At 46.2% G+C, this 19,972-nt stretch overlaps 1 protein-coding gene across 1 annotated transcript in view; it reads right to left on the reverse strand.

Annotated features, from left to right (window-relative positions):
* Positions 1 to 5,769: 5,769 nt before the first annotated feature.
* TGFBR2 (transforming growth factor beta receptor 2) overlaps positions 5,770 to 19,972 on the reverse strand; it is a 70,084-nt gene continuing 55,881 nt past the window's right edge. Inside the window, exons 6-7 of the mRNA XM_087824901.1 lie at positions 11,188 to 11,315; positions 5,770 to 8,405 (exon numbers count right to left, since the gene is read on the reverse strand). Coding sequence (XP_087681027.1) covers positions 8,226 to 8,405; positions 11,188 to 11,315 — 308 coding nt within the window. The 3' untranslated portion in view covers positions 5,770 to 8,225. The remainder of the gene's footprint in view (positions 8,406 to 11,187; positions 11,316 to 19,972) is intronic.

The raw sequence follows: 19,972 nt of genomic DNA on the forward strand, positions 1-19,972 counted from the left end.
GCAGAGCTTGGGCAAAGGAAAAGGTGGGAAGTAGAGCATCCCTAGGACTCAAAGGGGTCACAGTTGTGGTGGTCCCTGGAGAGGAAGGGCCCTGCCTGTCACTCCAAGGCAGGGACCTGAGGGCATGGTGGATTTTAAGAGAGTAGCTCATGGTGCACCGAGAAGCAAACCTAGACCTGTGGCGCTCAGGCTCCCCCAAGAATAATACCAAGTTCCCAGAGGCAAGGAAGCAGGGGAGAGGCAAACTGAGCAAATCCAGCAAGTGGGACAGTGGGCCTCTGAGGCGGGGGGGGGGGGGGGGGGGGGGGGGGGGTCAGGCTTCCCTGAGAGCCGAGGCCCAGCGCTTCCCAGCTCTCTGCCCCTCCTTGCTGCGTAAATCCTGGCCAGTGGTAGGACCTTAGCAGTCGGTGGGGAGGTGCTCCTAGGATAAGGGCTGAATTTCTCACCAGCCCAGCAGGAGAGAGGCTCAGGTTTATAGAAAAATAAGAGATGTGACATTTCTTGCACACCTGAGATTGTAATCTGAGGATAATAACCACTGCAATTTAATTAGAATATTAACTTTTACTGCTACACAGCATGTTTAATTATAATGGCAACCGATGCCTCTTAAAAGCAAAATTCCAGAATGTCTTTCTGGCTTGTTTAGTCCTGAGAATCAGGTTCCAAAATGGTGACCTGGTGAGATCAGTGCACTCACAGATACAGCACCACACGGCCACACACGCACATACACACTCCACAGTAACACACACACACACACACACACACACACACACACCCCGCACATAAAACACACACATAGAAAATAACTCTACATATAAAAGAATTGGGAGTATATGGAAATGTAAACTTTTTTCTATTTGTTTTTTGAATTTTATGTAAGATAGTAATTTTATAATATGAAATAAAGGAAATGTCATATCAACATTGATGTGACTAAATTACAATAATTAAAGGAAAGTATTTCATAGACTTAAGTCTACTAAAGGAGTCTTAGGGATAATGTTGTCCAATTTTACAGATGAGAGACAGAGACCCATGTACTGTAAAGTATTTTAGTGGCTTTAAAGTATTATCACAAAACTGTCACTCCTCCCACTGAGAGGTGGGAGACCATGTCTTCTTTGCTTGGAATGTGAGTGACTTTCAGCTGCTCATTTCAATAGAGTATGGGAGAAGTGATGTTACATGACTTTCAAAACTAGGTAATAAATGTCATGCAGTGTCTCCGTGGTCCTCTTGGTACTCTCACCTTAGAGGAAGCCAGCTTCTGTGTGAGATCGCCATTGCCCTGACACTGCCAGCTGGAAGGCCACGTGCAGGTGTTCTAGACAATAGTCCCATCTGAGTTCCCAGCTGACAACCACCATTGACTGCCAGAGTGAGGCATCCTGGACGTCCAGCCCAGCTGAGCCATCAGGTGATTCTAAACCCAGGTGTCACCTGAGTTCAATGGCAGAAAAGATCACAGTGAGAATTGTGCAGCTCAAGCTTTTCCTAAATTCCTGACCCACAAAATTTGAGCTGAGTAAATTGGTTGCTTTAAGCCACTAAGTTTTATAGTAATTTGTTATGCATCACTAATAACTAGATTACCCACAGCCATGAAGCAAAGGGACTTAGTAATAGGACTTAAACTAGAACCTAGCCTCCCCTTCTCACCCAGGGCATTCCTGTGTTCCAGGGGAAATGAGATGGCCTTTGGAACAAGAGGATATATATATTCACAGTCATAGTTTATTTCTCAGTTTGGCACAGATGTGAACTTCCATAATATTGTTTTAGTAGCATGAATTGCTCCCTACATTGTGTCAGGGGCTGCTAAACACAGGATGGCACCAAAGGCGGATACAGTGGGTGGGGAAAGAGTTTTTAGATTCCACATATAAATGAAATCATATGATATTTGTCTTTCTCTGGTAACTCTATTCTTAATTCTTACTACTCTCCCAGGTCCCTCCTGTCATTACCCCCATTTTACACATTGAGAAACCAAAATACAAAGTCCTATGGCGAGTCAGTGGCAGAGATGGGATTTGAATCAAGGGGGTCTAGCTCTAGAGGTCCCAATTTTAACAATTTTGATATGACTATTTAGACCAGGGGTGGGGGAACATCCAGCCCGTGGGTTGTATATGGCCTGTGAAATTGTTTGGTCTGGCCCTGCCAAGGCAACTGCAGGCAGGACTTGAAATTCAATAAATCTAGTTTTTTTCATAGCTAATTTTTAAGTTGATAATTTTGTATGGCCCTAGAATGATGCTATAAATATCCAGATGGCCCTTGGTAGAAAAAAGGTTCCCCACCTCTGATTTAGACAAACAAGAATTTCAAAGGCATTTTACTTTTTTAATGGCCCCAGAACACTGGGCTGTGGTGGTTCTGTTGTCTACTATCTCGGGCCTGGACGGAGAGAAGGCTTTGAGGACAATTTCAGAAGCACTGTGCTGCACAAGCTGCATGCAGAAGTAATTTTTAATGATCAAGCGCGTGTGTGTGTGTGTGTGTGTGTGTGTATGCGCACGCACGCATGCTAGGGCACGTGTGCTCACGCAGAGAGCATTTCATGATGTATGCAATTTTAGCTTAATTAGAAGAGGAAGACTATTAACAAGCTATTTTTAAATGCACCAAAGATCAGGAGGTGTATTAGCATTAAATTACACTGTGTGGGGCTGATTGGCAGGCCATGTAATGTAGGAACGTTCACAATCTTTTCTATATCAGCACAGTTTGCAAAGTAGGCCTGAAAGCCATGTCCCCAAACCCATAGTCTGGAGCTATAATTATTCAAGTAAAATTTAAAAAAAAACAGCGAAACTAATTGGAAATGTGATAAGCAACGATTAGGCAGCCTATCTCAGGAAGAAAATGAACAAAATGAGCAGATGCCAACTGCAGTGACTTTTGTGAAAGGGGATGGATGCGTTCAGTTAAATGAAAGGTTTTCTGTCAGTCACCTCTGGAAGGCATTGCCCTCAGGGCTGCATATTAGCATGTCATTTGCATAGAGAACTTCAAACAAAAACCACCACCTCCAACTAGAAACTCCTAGACACAAAGAGCCTGCATTCAAAAACTGCTGACTGGTGCAAGGGACTGCGTCCCAGTAGAGGGCACTTGGAGACTCACTGCCAACTGGGAATGCCCCTGACCTTGCAGCAGCGAGAACTGAAATAACCCTGGCAAAATGGAGCCCGCAGGGGGTCAGACGACCTTGGCTCCTGTTTTGGCTGAAGTTCTTGGGCTGGAGCCCAGAGTCCATGTGCCTTTGAGGAATGACTTTCCCTGGGCTCCCTGATGGCCAACCCCTCCCCTCCAGGGCCAACTGCGTCTTCCTCCTTTGTTTTGTAGGCTAATCAATCAGACCCCCAGACCCTTGAGCCTTCCAGAGGCTCCACCTTGTTCTAACTGCAGCTTCATCTCCTGTTCCAGCAGGAGTGTGGGCTCTGCTGTCTGACAGCTTCAATTCGAATCCTGGCCTGAAGATTGTTCTCTGTGGGGCTGTGAGCAAGTCCTCACTATCTGCCTCAGTTTCCTCATCTCTAACACGGAGGTAACACTACCTCCTAAGCGGTGAAGATTAAAGCAGATGGAAAAAATAAAACAGAGAAGGGTGTTTGGCACTTGCAGAGTGCTCGATATATGTTAGCAATTAACATGAATTTGCTTCCTTGCGTGGAGCTAACTTCAATCATTCATATTCACATCCCCCGTAGTTGCCAAGAATAAATACCGTTATGCGCTTAATGCATTTAAAAAATCAATTCGAGTTTTTAAACTCGGCTATATTTCAGGTAATAGTATTTGTGAAGGCCCAGGCTTAATGTGTTTGTTTTTTCTAATACACATTAAAATGAAATCAGACCCACTGAAATCATGTTTTCAAAGGTTGGCACAGCCTGAAATCATCTGAAATACCGGCGCACGTTTCACACATTAAGCGACACTGTCCACACAGCCATTCATCTCTCAGTGGCTCTCTCATCAAGAGTTTAGACAACACTTACCAGATGAATGGAGAGCGCGCTGGGCAGTAGAAAAGGAAAATTACCTTCCCTGCCCTCGCTGAGCAAATAGACAGGCAGGGGAGAGAGGAGCACGAGAGCCCTGGAGATGAGTGGTGGGCATTTCACCAAGGGCGAGGGAGGTGAGCTCACATCTTGCTGGGCAGGCCAGTTCCCTCAGGAGCCAGCATCAGAGGGAGAGAACCAAACATCTTTCCAAGTTGTTATTCCAAATTCCCGTTTCCAGACAACTTGGCTTTGCACCCAGATTCTACCTCTGTGAGACCAGAGGCTTCTTACTCCAGTCCTCTGGGTGTGACTTCTCATCTGTGAAATGGGCGTGCGGTCCAGCTCAGGGAGCCAGAGAGGGTAGAACCTGGCAAGCAGGTATGCAGGGAGGGAGAGTTCCCTTCAGATGACTCATCCTCACTCAGGACAGAAGCCTTCCTGCCCTGCAGGCCTGTAGTATGTGGCCAACTCTCCTCTGGCTGTTAATGCTCTCTAGGGTTTACCTTGAAGTCTGCCTCTTTGGGAGAGCAGCCCTTAGCATACTAACCCAACTTAACATGGGCCATATGGAGGCTTTCCAAGGTCAAGACACAAGTCCAAGGGCCTTGCATGTATTTCTTGTCACAACAGTATCCCGTAGAGGTGGAGGCCCTTAAAATCCCATTTGAAACTGAGGCACGGAGGGGTTATGTAATCTGCCTAGGTCACATAGCTGGCAAATGGGGGAGCAGGTAACTACTAAAATTAGTAACCACTAAAATTGCCAACCTATTAGTTGAGATATGTCTATAACTAATGTCCACAGTAGTACAGGATGGCATCATCTACCTCAGTGATTTTCAACTAAGAGCAACTTCTGTCCCCCCAGACGACATCTGACAATATTTGGTGACGTTTTTGGTTGTCATAGCTGTGGGTTGGGTGCTACTGGTGTCTAGTGGGCAGACGTCAGGGATGCTGTTATACAACCCATAGGGCAGGGGACAGGCCCCTCCCCAAACAATCATATAACAAAATGTCAGTAGTGCTGAGGTTTAGAAACCCTGACATGGGCACTACCATCCTAACTACTCAGATTTGTAATTATTTAGAACCCAGCTGATAACTCAGAAGCCACAGTATCCCTGATTCCAAAACAGGAAGCTTCAGGTTGGGGCAGAGAAACCACATAAGCTTTGTCACCAGGAAGCCTGTAAGCGATGACCTGGCGCCAACTGCCCAAGGCACTCTTGCCTGGTGATGCAGAGCAGCCGATTAGGAGCCTCAGGTGGGATGCTGTGGCTGGGTAGAAAGGAAGGCGGACGGAGAAGGCACCTGGCAGGAGTCAAAAAGACAGCCAACCGCCAGGTGCTAGTATGAGGAGCGGAGAAAACAGAAGAGGCACATGCTCCTTGCAGCAACCCTGGCTATGCCAAGCCCTGGGAGAAGCAGTCACGTGGGTGGAGGCAGCTCCCTGGACGGTGGGGAGAGGGGAACAGACTAAGATGACAGCCAGGAGATGCAGAGGGACCCTGCCGGGCTCCTGGGAAAAGGGGCAGGTCACCCACAGCATCTGCTCCATCTCATAGTATTGAGCTTCTATGAATGCTTTTTTTAAAAAGGGGACCTGAGACTCAGTTGAAGACGACAACGAGAGTGGAAAAGTTGGAGAGGATTAGGTCTTGTGATATTTTCCTACTTAAACTGCAAAAGTTAACCAAGTGAGGCTCGGGGGCTTGGCTACTATGAACAGGAACAGGAGACCAGAAGCTGACCTGAGTATTTTTGCTTTATTGGATCTAATAAACATTTTATTTATATAAAAGACGAACGATGCACAGTATGAAAATAAGTGCTTGAGACGTTTGATTTTATAAAAAGAGTATATAGCATTCACATTCCTATTTTAATACATGAGTACGGCTGAAGTGTTCCATAAAAGAATAGAACTTTCCCTTTATGTATAGTAGTAAAAAAAAAAAAAAGTAAGTCAGTATTTTTAGGAACTACAGAAGGTTACTCCTTGGTCGTCTTCTTGAATAAGAAAAAAATACATAAAACAAGCCACAGTATCATCTGATTCTACATTCCAGTTTATGCTGACGATGACCCAGAAGTGACAAAACTCTTTTGAATCATTAATGAACCAGTATTCTAAAAATTCACCACTAGAGGTCAATGAGCAACAGCTATTGGGACGGTGTCAACACGCCTTAAAGTGCAGGGAATGTCTGGGCACTTCCTCCACTGCTGCCGCCAGCCTGTCCTGAACGCTCAGCCCGCCCCACGGGGCAGGGTGCCTAGAAGTTCCACCTGCTCCCAGACTTCAGCATGTCTGCGAAAACCCCAATGAGATGAGATCTCCCCGAATCCAAATGGAGCTGATCTGCTCACTGCTGGCCCCTAATATTCCTATTTGGCTGAAAATAAGTAGCTTCAAAAACATTTAAAAGCGAGCAAGGTTATTTGCAGCATTAACACTTATTGTAGATGAACAAGTTTCCTATGGAGTATTAGAGCTCATTCTTGTTCTTGTCCATGTGGATTTCCTAACTGCAAATGGGACTCCTGGGTCCCACACTCAAATCCTTGCTAGGAAATCCTGCAAGGGTTGGAAGGCTGGTGTGATGGAGAGAATGGTGATCATGAAGAAAGCTTCTTGGAGGAAAGGGCTCCCCTCCCTGCTACAGAGGGGAAAGCTCTTAAAACATAGACAAAAGAGACCTGGGTTAACTGGGACCTCTTAGAGGTGGTCCCCTTTAGCCAAAAAAATAAAAATAAAAAGGGGGGCGCAAATTCAAATCTTAACACCAGATTGGGGAGAGGGAGGGAATGAAAGTTGTATTTTACAGCCAGGGAATGACTGCTTGAATGCACACAGGGGACCTTGGTTCGGGGCAGGTTTAATTCCCAGACTGAGGTGGGGCTGGGCAGAAAACACAAGTGTTTACATCAAGAAGTGAAGCAGCTTTGTAAGAGTGTCCATGCCTTCATTTTATGAATGATGTGGGTCGGAGAGAACCGGAAACCATCTGCTATCCATTCACACTTGAGGATCTAGATTTTTTGTATGTGTGTAAAATCTCCAAATATTTGAAAAGTGGCTCAATTTTGTGAAATGCAGTGCTGGCCAAGCAAAGCACGTGCAGAGCGGCCGAGGTAGCGGTCCTGACTGGGGCACTACTGTGCAGCTCCAATCCTTTCCACTAGGCCAAAGTACATTGAGCATTCAGGAGCCAGGAGATGGAACCCACAGGTGTTGCTTAGAAAGCTGGAGACTCAAACCCTGGGGAGACTGGATCCTTTTTAGGAAAGGGGTAAGGGCTGGGAGTAAACAATAACGTAAGTATAGGGGGGAGATAAAAATATATATATTTATATATCTTATTAGTAGAAGGTATGGCAATTTCATGGATAAGAAAATATGTCCTGATTTTTCTGCAACCTGTGAAGGCAAAAATGGGGCTCGAAATGTTTGAACTATTAGAGATGGGGCCAAGTTTCTGAGCGAGTTGAGGAAGGTGGTTCACAAGCCAGATGCGGGGCTTGAAGCTCAAGTGAACAGTCCAGGAGAAGCAATGGCACACAGGAACCCCTGGACCTGGTCCCCAAACAGTGTGACTATTAGTAGCTCCATGGACAGATGAGGACCAGCATGCGGGGAATGGTTTTGCAAAAGCAAGTGCCACGTGGCCATAGCAGATTCTGGGACATGGAGCCCTCCCCCACCCCGCGGGTACAGCCAGAGAACCTCCTATCCCACGTTTGATTGTCAAGTGCTAATTTCATCATGGATCCCTTCTGCGCTCGGCTCTGGAGCTCTCCAACCAAACCAATTTCCTGGGAATATTTGATCTCTGTCTCTTTCCAGAGTATGGCTGTATATATATAGATATAGACAAATATAGATATATATAAAACATAGCTATTCCATATTTATATACAGGCATTAATAAAGTGCAAATGTTATTAGCTATTGTAAAAATCAATCTCATTTCCTGAGGAACTGCTAACACAGCTTATCCTATGACGACGTCAAAGGCATCGAATGCTTCATGTCACCCACGCCCTGCCAGCTGCTTCTGCTCCCTCCCAAGCCTCCAGCGAGGGCAGCGAGCCCTGGCTTTCCAGGAAGCATCCGGCGGTTTAGGGGCAGCTTCCCGCTGCCTCTGTGCTTTGGCGACAGGGGCGGCCTTTCTGGGCTTGGCCCAGCCTGCCCTGGAAGAGCTATTTGGTAGTGCCCAGCGAGCCATCTTCGGGAATCTTCTCCTCGGAGCAGCTCCTCCCCGAGAGTCTGTCCAGGTGCTCCAGCTCGCTGAAGCGCTCGGCCACGCACTGCGCTGTGAGCCGGGCCTCCGGGTCGTGGTCCCAGCACTCGGTCAGGGTCTCACACACCATCTGGATGCCCTGCAGGGGGAGGGGAGTGCACAGGCAAGGTGAATGGGCGCCTCGCTGGGCTCCACGGCCAGGGCAAGGCGGCTGCTGCCCTGGAGCCTGCCGCAGGCCGGGTGCCAAAGAGCCTGTGCATTGAACCCCTCCGACTGAGCGCCACTGGGTGAGGCCGGCCAGTGTCCTGTGGACCAAGGGGACCGAGCAGGTGGCTGTGCACCGCCCTGGCAACCTGCTGCACCTATCCACTCTGGTGCCTTTTGATCACAGTAAGTCATGAAACGGAGACAGCACAGGGCCCCTCTGGGAGGCTTCTGGGGTCCAGCAGCATCCCCTGAAAACTCCCAGGAAGTGCCCCGGCACCATTTCATACCTTTCTACTTTCTTTAGAGCAGTTTTAGCCTTTACTGTTTGGGGCAGTTTTAGGTTCACAGCAGAGCTGAGTGGAAAGTACAGAGTGTTTCCACATCCCCCTTGCTACCCCCCTCCCCCCCGCCTGGGCCTCCCTCACATCAACATCTTGCATCTGTGTGTACATTTGTTAAAACCAATGAACCAACGTTGACACATCAACCAAAATCCATAGTTTACATTAGGGTACGTGCTGTGGCTTTGACACATGTATAATGACATGAGTTCGCTACTATAGGATCCCACAGAAGAAGTTCACTGCCCTACAAATCCCCTGTCTTCCATCTGCTCAACCTCCTTCCTCTCCCCTCCCCTCTCCCCCGAGGCCTTGGCAACCACTGATCTTTTTACTGTCTCCGTGGTTTCGCCTTTTCCAGAATGTCTTATAGCTGGAATCATATACACATTAATATTTTAACAGGACTAAATGCCCCAGTCAGAAGGAAGGCCAGGCATGTAAAGTCCACACATTTTGTGGAGTGATTTAGTAGCAATGGCCCAGGATGCTCTCGGTTCTGCCCGGCTCGCTCCTCGCCAGCATGAGTCTGCACCCTGTGAAACAGCTGTCTCTGTGGGCCAGACCTGCCCGACTCCAGGCCTTTTCAGAGGATTCAACCTAACCCCATAATGGCCCCATTCAAAAGGTCCGTCCAGGAAAGGCTGCCAGCACCCTGTCAAAGGTCTTCTTTCAGGGATTTAATTTTTGTTTTGCATTGCAAATGTTTTTGCTATCATTTCAAGTCCTTTGGGAAAGCAAGCAAGCAGGGGTTAAACAGACAGCCTGTAGGCAGAACCAGCATGTGCTCCTAACAATTAGAGGCTCAACACTGTTTCCTGTGGTGACCCCTCTCTCAGGTGGGCCTGATGAGACTGGGATGGGTAAACCCCAAAGCTGCCCCGAGCACCAGCACTCTCCCCACACTTGTTAACTTTCTTAACACACCTCCGTGCCTCTCCCTCCCTGCCTGCCCTGCTAGGGATCACGTTCATGATGTTGAATTAATTGTATAATTCACCTAATTGACGGTATTGATTGATGGCCCTGTTAAGAGTGGAGTGTTATTGTTGGTACACAAGTAACATTTATTTTATTCTGACACTGTAATTACAGGCAGTAAATTAAATTAAATATTAAGCATTAACTTGAAATCAATAGGGCAACAAATCTCATTAAGAGAAAAAATGTATTATGCAAATTCTTTCCAGAATTTTATCATCATGAATAATGGCTTCATTATAAGGACTGTACAGTTTAGGAGGAAACGGAGTTTGAAAGGAACACTCAAGCCTTCTGACTTCAGAGTTAGGGCAAAACAGTCCTGCAACTTCAAGAGTCAAAGAGGCCTGGCGCAAAACCCCCGGGGCTAAGCCCTGGGCTACCATGGCCGGTTGCTCTCCAGACTTTATTAGGTTCTGTCCTTGGAAGTGGCTGCAGGCCAGGCTTCCTGCTCCCTCCTCCCTCTGCCTTCCCTCGGGCCTGATTTCTTGTTTCTCTTTTTTATCTGAATTGGCCTTGCCCCTAGGAAAACCTACGACTTAGCCCCAGCCTGCACTGGATACTGGATTCATCCAAAGGAAGCAAGGGAAGGTTTTCCACAGTGAAAGGGTGGCTCTGTCCGTGACACAGGGAACGCTGTTCCTCCATGGCTCTTTCCTGGGTGTGTGAGACAGTCCCCTGTTCTCTCAACCTATCACTTTTCAATTTTTCTCTGCCCCCTGCCCTCACCCAAATGTCTCCAGACAGGAATTTGGATAGGTCTCCTTTTAAGTCCAGAAGGACGGCCCTGCTATGGATGGCCTTACCTACCATTTCTTGAGAAGAAAAAAGAAGCTATTAGGATGTTCCCAACAGACAGATTTTCTGTTTTTCCATTTGCATGTCCCTCTTTACTTTCTTTCATTCCAGACTGAGGAGCTGGCCTCCTGTTTCTCAGCTCCTTGTGCAGTGTGCACATGGCCCTGGGCGCACTGCAGTCGCCTCTCAGCCCAGCTGGCTGACACACTCTGCCGATTTCTCTCTGCTAAGTATTTCCTTCTACAGCAAAAAAAAATATTTGGAACCCAGAAGGGAACAAAACATAAACTCCTTATGTAAAGATCTGGGGGGTGAGTGGCAGAGGTCCCAAACAAAATATTTTAACTGGAACTGAGGGGCCTTGGAGACAATGTGATAAATGTCCTTCAAATGAGTATTGTGAGTCCCCTTTGAATGCTTTATCTACCTGCCAGTTGAGGTCACCCCACTTTATTGAAATTTTCTTTATAAACAAAACCGAATTGGATCACAGAACACAGTGGAACTTGCCCTGAGGTTGAAGCCCAAGAGCCCAGAATTTTCTTGTACCTGAGAGGTCACCTCAGATTGTCCCCTCACCACAACCACCCTTACCTGGTGGTTGAGCCAGGAGCTGGGAATCTCTGGTCGTCCCCGATCTCTCAACACATTGTCCTTCATACTTTCAACGCAGGGATGCTCCCGAACCTTGGAACCAAATGGAGGCTCATAGTCTTTCACTTCTGTTAAGAGAGCAGATAAAACACAGGGCCGCTGAGAAGGGTATCTGCAGCCTGGGGACACGAGCATGTTGGGACGTCTGGCTGGACAGCATAAGGCACTGAGTGTCACAATATATCTGTCATTACTCTCAGTGCAATTTTAATAATCATGGGTTAAAACAAGAGGGGAGGAATGGTTGTGGAAGGAACCTGAAAAGTATTCCACAAATGATTATTGAGTGCTTGCTATGTGCCGGGTATTTGGCTAACAGCTGGGGACAGATGGAGAGAAAGACCAGCAAGGCCACCAAGCTTACATTTTAACACAGGCATTCTCAACGGGGTGAGTTGCCCCAATGGAGCAAAACTGGTTCTTGGGAGGTGGAAACAGTCTTAAATATTAGAGCAGTTTCCACCCCTACAAAGGTGCACAGTACATACAGATTTCGTATGTGGTGTTAGAGTTCATGGTGATATTCAGCCTAGAAAGCAATGAAATTCTGATACATGCTACACCACGGATGAACTCTGAACACATTAGGTAAATGAAAGAAGCCAGGCAGAAAAAGATAAATATTGTGTGATTCCACTTACATGAGGTACTTAGAATAGACTAATTCATAGAGACAGAACTTAGAACGGTGGTTGCCAAGATGAGATGGAGAGTTAGTATTTAGCAGGTTACAGAGTTTCAGCTGGGGAAGAGATGAAAGTTCTAGAAATGGATAATGGTGGTGGTTGCACAACCCTGGGAATGGGTTGCATGCTAGAGAATTGTACACTTAAAAGTGGTAAAAATGGTGCATTTATATTATGTATACTTTCATGGGAATTACTGATTGAGAAAAAATATCTATAAAAGCTCCTTAGGATAGCAATGATGGGAAAAAGTTTGCAAAATGCTTTTAGTAAGATGACAGAGGGGAGAGCTTAATAATAACATCAACAAACAAAATTGTAAAGAGTGATTTTCCTTCAATGAGACACGCTATGAAGACAGTAATAGATGATATAACCCTCGAGAGGGCTTCAGGTTTCAACTAAGGTCAATTTCTTTACAGAAACGTCCTTGAATATCTGCCAAGCCATTCCTGATCAGATGTCCTGGGCAGAACTCGAGTTTAACACGTGCTATATTTTAATATAATCACCTGCTCATCTGTCTCACCCAACTAGACTAGACTGTGAGCATTTGAGGGCAAATTCAGAGTTCCTTTCCCATTCTTGTATTCCCAGCACCCATGAGAGGGCCTCCCATATGATAGGCTCTTCACAAATGCTTTGGCGAGTGAACGAATGAATGAATGAGTGAGTGAATGAATGAACTGTAGATCCTGTCCAAAGTAGCAACGCATAAACTCTGGTTGAATACTGAAACAGCACACTAATTCAAGTGGGTGGACTAATACACATGTCAGGGAGGCGCAGGACAATTTAAAGGACAGAAAACACTCCAGTACTAAAACATGTCCGAGCTCAAAGGGGAGAGTCCGCTGGATTCAACACTTTTCTCCCAAGGAAGTAGGACCTTTGACCTGTAGCTTCAAAATAATCCTGTTTAATGAGGACAACTTTTGCTCATTTGCCCTCCTGGGCTAAGAACTGAAGAAGCTTTCAAGGCAAAATGACATTTTGCAAAGGGATGGCTTGTTCTCGTTTGTTTATTTGGCTCTTTTCTCCCTTTCCCAGAACCCTACTTGTATCCTTATCTTCGTCAGCCTCACCCAAATAGGAGAGCGAGCAGGATTTTTCTTTTTACATACTTTGACATAGAGAATTTTGGAATGAAGGCCGCCCATCACATCAAAACAAGCACACGCCTCCCTTCTGTGTGTCCACTTTAGCCTTGGAGCGTGCACAGCACCTACCCCACACTGCCGTTGGGGTGCAATCTGAGTTTTGATTTTCATGCTGTTCTTGTTTCTTTTTTCCATTCTTTCCTTCTACCAAACTATAAAGTCCCAAGGCAGAGGCTGAGTTTTGTGTCTTGCAATTCCCCAGCCAGTGCCTAAAAGTGTGCCTTATACATAGTAGCATTTGATAAATATGAGTTGGGTTGAATTTAAGCAAAAGCAAAGGACTGAGAATCAGAGCTGGTTTCCAGTAAGAGTTTATACTGACCTAATTCCTTTCTTTTATAAGATGAAGGGGCTCAATTAAATGATGTCCATGTCCCTTCTAGAGTGACCTTGTATACTATACTACACTATACTACACTACGACAGGATTTGTATGTGATCTAAATTGCTCCTTAGATAATGTATCAGTCCACTGATTCTCCATCTCCAATTGTTTTGGCTGCTGTAGCTGGTGTGGTTCCCCCCTACCTAGATCCCTTTACCAAGCCAAGAGCACTAGACTCCAGCTCCCTTCCACAGGTGTTGAGTCCTGAGGGCTCACACCTTTACCCGTCTGTCTACCCTGGATATTTCTAGAACAGGACAGCCTACTTCCTACTTTTCCTAAAACCTTGGGAAATTGTGAGATTCCCTAATATTCCCAAGGGGTATGAGGCCTGCTCCATCTATGACTGTGAGAGATAGCCTAGGGAAGGAAGGTCGAGGACAGCCTGAAAGGGGCTGGCAAAGGAACTCACTCTCTGAGCCACAATGGAAGAGTATGACTCTCTGAATCTTCTGCCTCCTTCTGAATTTAAAATAGATAAGTCTGGGGCAGTCATCACTTGACCCGAACTGGCAAACTTCAATCCCTTGATACTAAAGTGGTCTTTCAGGTTAGGGGTGGGGATGGGGATTTCAAGTATATGCATGTTTTAAGCTGACCTACCTTCAACTCCCAGGAAATGTCATATTTATATAATATGTTTGTTCCCAAACATTTAATATTCTTTTTGTTTGATGACTTTTTGCAATTTCTCTTTCTTTGCTCTTCTCCCTCATTTTCAACCTCCTATTCCCATTATTTATTTTTATCACACCCTATAATGTGTATAAAGATGACCTAATGCTTGTGTGTGTCCATTTGCCTCCAAGTCACCAGCTTAATATTTGAATATAGCAGTCATGAGAAGCACCCTCCAGCAGAGTAGCCCTATTTTTCCCCCTTCCATGGCTATTAAGGCAATGCCACTCTTGGCCCTCCACTGGAATGTGGAAGATGCCACTGACAGACATCATACTGGAGGCCACTTCCTAACTGCTCCTCGGTTCTTCTCTGAGTCCCTAGAATGCCATGGACATTTACTCTGACTCAGCAGGAGGAAGTGGCCACAGACACCTGGGTGGAAGCCTGAACCCTCACAGAGGTGGTTAGAGGGCAGGAAGCCTCTGCCAGCCAGGTGGGCACCCATGTCCTTCGTAGGACAGAACCTCATACACCGAAGCCCAGATAGTCCTGGGGAGTAGAGCACAGCTGGTGACTGGCAAAAAGTTGGTTTTCAGCTTCCACTTTCTCCCCATGGTTTCAGTCATCCAGAGGCTGAGATGCTTTATCCACTTCGGCACAATTGCCGAATTATGTAACTTTTATCTCTGTTTATTTTCACATTGCTTCTTAAAGTATTTTTATCTTACAAAATGCATGTAATTAAAACTATAAAATCACTAAATAGACATAGACAAAAGCAAATCTCCCTCAATTCCTAACCCCCAGTTTGAAGCTTAGGGTTAAAAGTGATTAAAATTGTTTCCCTTATTGTTTGTAGATGAGCACTTACCAATTTATGTTTTCACTGACAAAACAAAACGAAACAAAACATGTTTTGCCCCCATTTCATTGGGGACTGAGGCTTTGGTAAAACACTGTAAAAATGAATTACAAGAAAAATGAATTCCACTTGGGTGTCGTGGCCACACCAGGTTCTATTCAAGTTACTAAACACCTACTCTCAGTTTCTGTCCTTCTCATATCGCATCTGAAACCACCAGTCTGAGGACCAGCACCCTTCACAGCTCACTCTTCCCTGGCTTTGCTCTAAATGTTTTGCAAGGAATACGAGTTGCATCTTGACAGAGGAAACGAACACAAGTTATTCAACATATTCTAAGGGTTTCACATGAGTCAGACAGAGAATGGCGAAGAAAAGTCTTCAGAGATGTGATCCAGCCCCTCAGTTTACAGTTGAGAGAATTGAGGCCAAAGAGGGCACTGGATTCCGGGAAGAGCGCTCAGCGCTGTCACTCTGACGAAATGGCTTTGCCTTTTTGGGAAGCTGTCAGGCGTTCTCCTCTCTACCAAGCATCTCAGGGAGTTCTTTCTGCCCCACCCAGAACGAGCATAGCTGGGAACATGCCTGTGACAAATGTGACAAATGTGTCCCTTGCCGCCTTGGTTAGGCCCTCCCAACCGAATGACCCCGAGAAGGGGAAACTCCTGGGACATGTTGGATGTTATGGTTTGTAATATATAAACAAGCTATGCAAAAGACCACTGATGACAAAGGGCGCCCCTCTCCTTACTGCTCTTATTTACCGACATTAAGCCATTCTGGGGTTAGGGAAGTGGGGGGACTGGTGGTGGTGGTGGTGGGGTGGGGAGAAAGGAGACTGTTGCTTATTAAGCTGTAGGCACCAGATCAGGTTGCCTGCAGTATAACAGAGTTAATGCAGTATTTTCTTCTTTGTGCCTTTGATCAAACAATGCCCGGGCTCAGGCCTCCCTTCTGTGACAAACTGCAGAGGAACCAAGTCAAAGGGTGAGTGAGATTAGTTCAGAGAGTGCTACACCTGGCTAACCCATAATAAGAACCACACGTTATAAAAATCTGGAAATGCCTCTATGAAAGAGCTGAGAGTAAGATTAGATTGAGCACTTAAAAAATAGTGCTAACAATATGCATCATAAGTTGGGGTGTTATCAGTTCTGTTTGCCCTGGCTCCATCACAAACTAGATATGAAGACTTGGAAAAGAGATGTCTACAGTTTGGGCCTCAGTTCCCATGTCCACAAAATCCACAAAATGAGAGAAATCACAGTGGCCTCCATCATTACTCAGTATGTTAAGTTCCAAGACCCCAGTGGATGCCTAAAACTGTGCAAGTGCCACCCCCAACACACACACACACACACACACACACACACACACAAGTATGTGTAAGATTTGTTTCTGTTAAGTCGAGAACTTTCGCCCTCTTCCCTTAAAGGAATTAATTTACAGCTTCTCTTTGGCATCTCAAAATTGCCAACATCACAACTCTTCCACTTTGGGGACGTTATTAACTAAAACAAGTTTAACTAGAACACAAGCACTGAGATACCAAGGCGGTAGATCTGATCATTGAGAAGACTATGAAGGGCCTAAAAGTCAATAGAACGTAAACAGTATGGATATGTCAGATGAAGGGGATGATTCACATCCCGAGCAGGACTACACAAGATTTCACCATGCTACTCAGAGTACCTTGCAATTTAAAACTTATGAATTACTTCTGGAATTTTCCATTTAATATTTTTGAATGGCTGTGGTAGCTGAAACTGCGCAAAGTGAAACCGCAGATAAGGGGGATACTGTACACTGCTATAGGACCACTGGCCACACCACCCTGACATGGATCCTTTTCATGCACGCTGGGCGAGCCGGCTGTTCACACCCCGACGTGCCCCAGGAGCAGCCCTTACCCACAGACGGACGGGAGCTGTAAGATAAACACCCAGCTTCCTCTTGAGTTGGGTGTGTGAGGCTGAGGCGCATGTTCAACCCTGCACCCAGGGTCCCAGCAGGGTTAAGCTCCAGTTGTCCACAGTGGAGACCAGCTTGACAACACACTATGTATTGGCTTCCTTCCCTTTCGTGACTCACTTCCCCATTCCCTTATTGCTATTTCCTCTGGTCTATTCCCAAATAAATGACATACACTCAAATCCTTGTTCCGGGGTCGGGACAAGGCAGGTGCCCATACAGTAGAATTACTGACTCAAACCACAGATTGCTTCCCACACCAGGTGTATGAGGCTCAACAGTCGAGGATCTCCTAGAGCCTCAAACAACCCCTTTCCTAAGGAACTTCTTTTACTCACTGCGTGAGAACCACTTGCTCTTCTTTCCAACTTCTCCCCCTTCCCCGGCCTTTCTCCTGCACTCTTGTCCCTGACAGAAGCCCCTCCAACTCCCAGGCCCTTGCAGCTTCCTTTACTTTCTCTCTAAGGTTCTTAAGAGAAACTGCACTTGCATCTCTTTTCTCAGGTCCACAGTCCTCGGAGGGCTAGTCCTTGGGACAGCAGAGACATTCCTCTGCAAGTCAGCATCTGGCATCCAGCTGTTGCTTTGATTGCAGTTCCAACGTAACAGTGCAGCGAAGTTGTTGACAGTTTTCCCTGAAGCAGGGCCCCCGAGTTTTTATATCTGCCTTCCAAATTAGACTCCCCCGAAATCCAGGAAAATGGAGTGCTTCCATCCTAGTCTTTTTGGTCTTCAGTCCTTCGGTCCCACCCCTCTTTTTTCCCCCTTTACTTTCTTTTTGATGCCTTTGCACTTTTTGTGTGTCTCACAAGGCAGCAGCAAGCTGACAGTATGCTCAGGAGCCGTTCCTGGGGTTATGTTTTTCCTCTTTGTTAAACTCTCGCTCAGCCGGCTGCTGTGTGTCAGCTTCCATTCAAAGGCCTAAATAGCTAGAGGTTTGGAAGTTGGTGGACTCGTGTGCAGGTTTTGGCTGGGGATGGCATGAATACTGCGCCTGCCGTGCTTGCCAAAGGGGGCCCTGGGAGGCACCCCACCCTCATCTGCCTCCCACACACCCCACAAACACTTGCATGAACACCAAAGCAACTGAAAGCCACGGACAGAGATTTCTTTGTGGAAGAGAACCGGTCTCTGGGTTTGTCGCTGCTGCGTGGAGATTTCAATACTTCTCTCCTTCATAAAACAGTAACGTACCAGTCACCTCCTTCTAGCTAGTTCCCTCTTCAAAAACAACAAAGCCCTGTTTTCTGGGTTTTTCTCTCGTATTGTTCCAGACAATCAAAGTATCTGAAATAATGTGCTCGGTCAGTATCTATGCCCTAACTCTGCTCTATTTTTCTTTCTAAAACCATCATACCCACCCTCGATGTTATGTTTTATAGCTACTTGTTCATTTCTTGTCTTTCTAGAATATTAGCTCTTCATTAGACACTCAGTCCCTTGAGTATTTTGAATAATGCCTGCCATGTAATAGGTACTCAATAGTGTTTGTTGAGTGAATGAATCTATCTTCAGAAAAGTTGAATAAGGAAATTATCTCCAAGCCTGAAACATGCTACATAATTTAGTAGCCTTGGGATTCTATTAACAGAAATTCACCTGCAGGAGGCAGGAAGGTTGATCATTAGACTCTTTCAGGGGTGAGGCCATCACTGAGGGTTCCTCAATGTGTGACTGTCTTGGCAGGGACTTCCAGAGAGGCTTTGTGTCAAAGGCCAGGATGCACAAAGTAGTACCGACTACCCCATCCATAATGAAAAGAATGGCAATTGTCCCTGCCATTTATTAAACATGAACTCTATTTGGTCAGGCCAGCACCTACTAGGAAGGTTAGGGCCTTTGGGCTACAGTCAGACAACAGGGCTTTGATTTCTGGCTCCACAATTTTCTCCCTCTTGAAGCCTCTGTTTGCATATCTGTAAAATGGGGCTAATAATAGTACATCCTTCAAAGAGTCCTTGCTAGATGAAACGAACTGATCCATGAAGCAAGTGCTCATGTCCTGGTAGCTAGTGCTCCTTTGTGTTTTATTACATGACCAAACTTACCTCTACCAAAAAGCCTTTCCCTTTTGACCACTCTCTTCAGTTATGACAACCCATCTCCTGAGCTCCCGGGTGAAAATCTGTGCTCATGGAGTTGCACCGATTGGCTTCAGAAGAGTGCTGTTATCACTATTCTGTTTGCATTTTCTCACCTGATAAGTGAGGATTCCCCAGTGTCCCGCTCTATCTGTGCTGCTGCTCTGCAGGAGGAGAGGCTGGCCGCACAAGAAGCAACTCCGGAGCACACTGCGGAGGCTCGCCTTCCTCCCAGAGCTGACCTCTCCCCCTTGCCTGACTCCACCGCCGCACTCCCTTTAGCCAGCATGGGCATGCAGTCCCCTGGGCGCCCGCCTTACCTTCCTGCGGCACTAACCACGCCCGAACTGCACTTGCCTGTAACAAGTCGATTTCAGCGTTCCAGTCCCAGGGAACAGTATGAGACAGAGGCTGGAGGTGAGACCTGAAAGATGCCCACAAAGGTGACCGCAGAATGAAAAGAGTCCTGTGCGGAGAGGAGCCCAGAGAGGTAAGCCAGGGCCAGGCTGGCACCCACATGAAGAGTTTGGGCTCAATCCTCGGAACAGAATGGACTTGCTCCAAGGCAGGAAAACTGGGAGCTCACATCCTCCTGCAAGACTGTCCTCAGCTGCTAGGTATCCTACTTCATTCAGTTAGATGATCTCCCGCTCAGAATAAATTGGATGGAATATTAGTCGTAAAATAAAATGTCAATCCATACCTCTTCAAACTACGGGGAGCATATTCCACATTTCCTTTTTGAAATGAGACTGGCAAAGAAAAAATAGTAATTGCATATGTTCTATTTCAAGTCACAGAAGACAAATTTAAGGTTGAGGAAAGCCAGTTTATAGCCTGCCCTCTTTCTTAGACCTTATAAATTAAAGCCGGACATCAACTAGAGGGAATCATTATCGATTTTCTTGGTAAGGGAAGAACTGTGTCTGCATGTGTAAATTTTTAAGAAGTAAAGAAGG

This window comes from Miniopterus natalensis, chromosome 15 (assembly GCF_054644295.1).
Source record: "Miniopterus natalensis isolate mMinNat1 chromosome 15, mMinNat1.hap1, whole genome shotgun sequence".
NCBI classification, from domain to species: domain Eukaryota; kingdom Metazoa; phylum Chordata; class Mammalia; order Chiroptera; family Miniopteridae; genus Miniopterus; species Miniopterus natalensis.